Source organism: Protopterus annectens, chromosome 12.part0 (assembly GCF_019279795.1).
Source record: "Protopterus annectens isolate FY-2018-M chromosome 12.part0, PAN1.0, whole genome shotgun sequence".
Lineage (NCBI taxonomy): Eukaryota > Metazoa > Chordata > Ceratodontiformes > Protopteridae > Protopterus > Protopterus annectens.
The window spans coordinates 685,706,423-685,711,422 of NC_056746.1; the positions used below are offsets into that span (position 1 = coordinate 685,706,423).

The 5,000-nt window shown below is 36.9% G+C and overlaps 1 protein-coding gene across 4 annotated transcripts in view; it reads left to right on the plus strand.

Annotated features, from left to right (window-relative positions):
- Positions 1–4,881, plus strand: part of LOC122816781 (somatostatin receptor type 5-like) — a 6,342-nt gene extending 1,461 nt beyond the window's left edge. For 2 of the 4 annotated variants that reach the window (XM_044089802.1, XM_044089798.1), the window contains exon 2: positions 2,910–4,881. In XM_044089802.1, coding sequence (XP_043945737.1) covers positions 2,949–4,070 — 1,122 coding nt within the window. In that variant the 5' untranslated portion in view covers positions 2,910–2,948 and the 3' untranslated portion in view covers positions 4,071–4,881. Of the gene's footprint in view, positions 38–2,130; positions 2,216–2,909 lie in introns of those variants that run through there. The other 2 variants (XM_044089800.1, XM_044089799.1) reach the window with 2 other exon arrangements.
- Positions 4,882–5,000: the final 119 nt, after the last annotated feature.

A 5,000-nucleotide genomic window follows, 5' to 3' on the forward strand; every position in this document is an offset into this window, starting at 1 on the left:
TGAACTACAGGGGCGAGTAACAGAACTCTTTCCGCAGGTACGATGCATTTTATTTGCGGTTCCCACTTCTAAAGTTAGCACCTTCTGAAACTGTCATTTGACGCAATGTCTAGAAGTTCTGAGGAGCTTGCATAACTCTCAGCTCTCCAGATTTTTGCCTCATATTTTTCATCTGTTCCATATAACATTTTTGACGTTCTGTCAAATTGCAGAGATGAGGTTCAGACTTCGTATCTTTCAGAAAATGCAGCCTAACACAAATCATGTTATTCAAGCAACTTTCTAAGTTTGCAAGAGTAATATTTAACATTTGTTCCTATTCTGGGCCGTTGTCTGGCATTATTTTAGGCTTTGTCGAGATTTTTTGCACAAAGAGGTTGAGAGATTTGGTGTCTTGCTTGCCAGTGATGTACAGATACATCCCACAATTGCTTCATATGCGTATGCATGCGTGTACTGTGTGTGTTTGTGTGTGTGTGCGTGTGTGTGTGTGTGTGTGTGTGTGTGTGTGTGTGTTTAGGAAAGAAGAACTAGATGCATGCATGTTAAGATGCTTTTGGTGCTTCTCAAAAGCACAACATAAAACTTTCTTTTTCAGAGTAACATTGCATTCTTACTTGAATTGAGTTAGACTTCTACAGTAGCATAAGGTTCATCTTGCTTAATTTCCTTTCAGGGAGGTTGTCAGATGACATGCTTGAGTTAAGCATCCCCTCGTTTATGTTTTTCAATGCAGCTTGCACGTAAGAATAAATAACAATTGCTTTGGTCAGACCAGTGTGCACCTGTGCACGTTCCTCAGTGCATCCATTCAGCCTGTTGCCTAGGAAGGTGCGCTTAGCTCACTTGTGTTTATTCAATTCTTTAGGCGATAGCAAAGATTAGGATGCACCCAACAGTTGTTTGGGTTTGTTAGCCTGCCTTGTGGGCTGTTTGTCGGCCGATATTTTTAAGTGTTAGCTAGTTACCAGCATTCCTCTATTTAAGCACTGTCAGTAAGTAAATTATTCCGAATGAATAGCTGCTAGCAACATTTGCCACAACTCGGTTTTCTTTTATTTATAGTTTTTACTGAAATGAAGAGCAATACAGCCTTTGTCCTTCATTAACACTGTAATGAGCAAACGTTTAGATCGTATATTCGGACGCACTTGATCCATACCTGTCCTTCCATGTATACTACCAAAACACACGGTGACACCAAATCTAATAACATTTCCAACAAACAAAAGATAACATTTGAATCTGCGTCAAACAAACGGGCAATGCTACTGGGGGACGAAAAAAAAACTAAAAATAAATATTACATGTTAACCACCGCACTTCTACAAATAACTCCGCAATATACAGGGCAACGACAGTAAGCTGTAAGTCTTGGGTTTGATTCCGCTATTATTCCATTGCATAATCGTTGTCCTTAATGCAACCAATTCTCGAAAGACAAAGAAGGATAAAAATGAAAAAAAAAGTCCTAATATCACGTCTCCTCTTTAAGGTGTGCAGTTTTGCCAGGATATTCTTGACTGGTAACTAGGAATAATTGATCAGTTTAGGAGATTTCATCTTGAAATGAGATGTCATTGAGCTTTATTTCTAACTACAGCAAAATTATGGCTCTACTTGAGATAGCTTTTGAAATATAACATGGTGTAGTAGTGCAACGGTTAGCAATGTCGCTTTATAATAAGAGGTTTTCCGGTTCTATCCTTAGGTGGGATGATTCCTTATCTGTGGAATCTGCATGTTTTTTCCTGCGTTCGCGTGGGTTTCCTCTTACATTCCAAAGACAATGATCTGGAGCGCTTCCCACTGGGCTTCTACTAAAAATGGGTGTTTTCTCAGTAAATAAATAACATGCACACAGTCACTGTACCAAGTACTAATGCATGTAAATAAAATGCACACACTAACTGCAGCAAATACTAATGCATGTTCACAAGATGGTTTAGGCTTTCCTTTTGGAACTATTTAACTTAATCTGTGTACTGACTGGGTGAAAAGATGAGAGTGGAGAATGCTAGTTGTGTAAAATGTTATTTATGCCCCCCTTCTGGACTCTTTAAACTGCCTGAACTGGAAAGTGGAGTGAAGGGGTTGGGGGGGGGGGGGATCTACAGAGTTACTCTGTTAAAGCTTCTTACGTATTACTGTGCATGATTCGTGTTCAGTTTATACTGACAATCGACTGGATGATTTCATTGTGCATATGTGCATGGTTAGTGTCTTTAAAATGTATTTTACTTTAAATTGTATGAGAAATTATATTACAACCACTTCAACAGTACTCTAATTATATACTTTTTCTCCTTAAACATGTTTCTTGTAGATCACAATTACAGAATACAAAAGCATTTCAAGCTTGGGGAAATATGACTGGCTAGGAGATGAAGAAGGAACACTCACTGCTAATTATGTTATGTTTCTCCTGTCTTCTGTTGTTACTGTTCTTTAGTACTGCAGCTATGGTTTAGTGAGGAGACAAACATTTTGGTATCATCTTAATTAATAAATCCAACTGGTACATAGGCACATGCTCAAAGTAATCCCAGTCAGATCCACATGCTGACCATGTGGCTGGCCTTTTTCTTCAGTTGTTTACATATTATCTGTTTGTGATTAATGATTATTATCATTAGTATGATAACTGCCAATGTATAAACTTCAGCATGCAGTGATACTCACCTTTATGTCAGTGAAGTGGAAATATATTAAGTAACAACTGGCCTGAATGCCATAAATGACATACATTTACATTCTGACAAAGAGGATCACATATCCTTCTGAACTTCCATCACTCCAGGCATAAATATTGGGAAATAGGGTTTCAGGATCTAAGCATTCCTATTACAAGGAAGCATGTGGTGCAGGGATGTCAGCACTTCATTAAATGTCTTTTTCTCTCTCTCTAGGAACAATATGTTCATCGTTTTCTGAGTGCAGTAGAATTAATGAGTGACAAGGTAAACATGGACAATTTCACCTCTCAGAGCTCTGGATATGAAGGCAGCATAGTAGAAAGAAACTTAACTGATTTCACCAACGTAACACACAATGGAACAGATATTGGATTAAATCCATCCAATGTTGGCAGCATCATTATAACTGTTACATATTTACTGGTGTGTGCTGTTGGTCTGTGTGGCAACACACTGGTGATCTATGTAGTTTTGCGTTATGCCAAGATGAAGACTGTCACCAATATTTACATTATGAATTTGGCTATAGCAGATGAACTTTTCATGCTTGGTTTGCCTTTTTTGGCCACACAAAATGCTGTGTCTTACTGGCCTTTTGGCTCCTTCTTGTGTAAATTTGTTACAACAGTAGATGGAATAAACCAATTCACAAGCATTTTCTGCCTGACTGTAATGAGTATTGATCGCTACCTTGCTGTTGTTCATCCAATTAAATCCACCAAATGGCGTAAACCACAGGTTGCTAAAATCATTAATGGCAGTGTTTGGACTCTTTCTTTCCTAGTTGTACTTCCCATGATAATCTTTGCAGATGTCCAAGACAGTTTGCACGCCTGTAACATAAACTGGCCAGAACCAGTTAAAATTTGGTCAACTGGATTTATAATTTATACTTCTGTTGTTGGATTTTTTGCACCATTGCTAGTGATTTGTTTGTGTTACCTTTTAATTGTTATTAAAGTCAAATCATCTGGTTTGCGTGTTGGATCAACCAAACGTAGAAAGTCTGAGAAAAAGGTCACTCGAATGGTTGTCATTATTGTTGTTGTGTTTGTTTTTTGCTGGCTTCCATTTTATGTTTCAAATGTTGTAAACTTAATTGTTATTATACCAGAAGAACCTCCTTTTCAAGGACTATTTTTCTTTGTTGTTGCACTTTCCTATGCTAACAGCTGTGCCAATCCAATACTCTATGGATTTCTGTCAAATAATTTCAAACAAAGTTTTCGAAAGGTTTTGTGCTACCACAAAAGAAATGGTGTTGAGGATGGAGACCCAACTGAACAGAGACAAGAAAAAACACGTCTGCAGGAAACATTTCTGTCTCAGAGAAATACTGAATTTAATGGACATATGCAGACTAGTACTGTATGATACAAAGAAATGAAAACATAAAAAGGAAATGGCTGTCAGCTTTCTGTGGAAATGAAAAAAGTAAAGCATCGTACAATACAGCATATAATTTATCATGTACCACAGTATTAATACACTATATTAATGATTATATATCACAACTGCAGTATTTGTGTCCAACAGAACAGTCAGTGAAAAAGCCTTGTTGTAGATTTACATGTCCTTTTAAAGAAAATGCTTCAGTGGATTATGTTTCCCCTCAAAACAGCTAATGCTTTAATAAATGTACATGTTAGCATGCAGTTCCTATGACAGTGTATGTTTGAGGCCAGTAGGTTCATTTAATTTGATAACTTCAGCAGTTCAGCTGTTCATTTGTGAATACGCATTCCAGCAAATGTAAAACAGATTGTGAAGCTAATATTTCATGCAATATCTACAGTGTCAAGAATTATTGCACATAATTCATAACAGGCAGTAGTGCAAGTTTTTCGGAATCAGAGTTACTGAAATAATTATGTAACACAGCATTCTGAATTGGATTGCTTTGGAAATTATTGGGTTACTTTTTCTAGTTTGCATAGGATGTAATACCTTTCTTCTAATACCTGCATAATTCACATGAATAAAGTAAGGTTTAATGCAAAGAGCATACAATACTTCAATCAACTGAGAAAAAGTAAAAACAAAGAAGTCAGAATCAACTCCCAGAGTAGTAAACTGCTGAACTACTGTAAAATGCAAAATATTATATTTTTGTTTCTTTAGTCTGATGGCATAAACAATTTCATTAAGTTTTTAGATGAAGAATAAAGTATCAGTTTGCATAGTGTCTACTGGTTATTGTGAATGCTTTTAATGAATCTTGTCTAGATTCAGGACTGCCTCTTGGAACATGGTGGGATAGTTAGGGAGGATAAAACTGTATTGGGTGGACTGTTACCCTTGCTA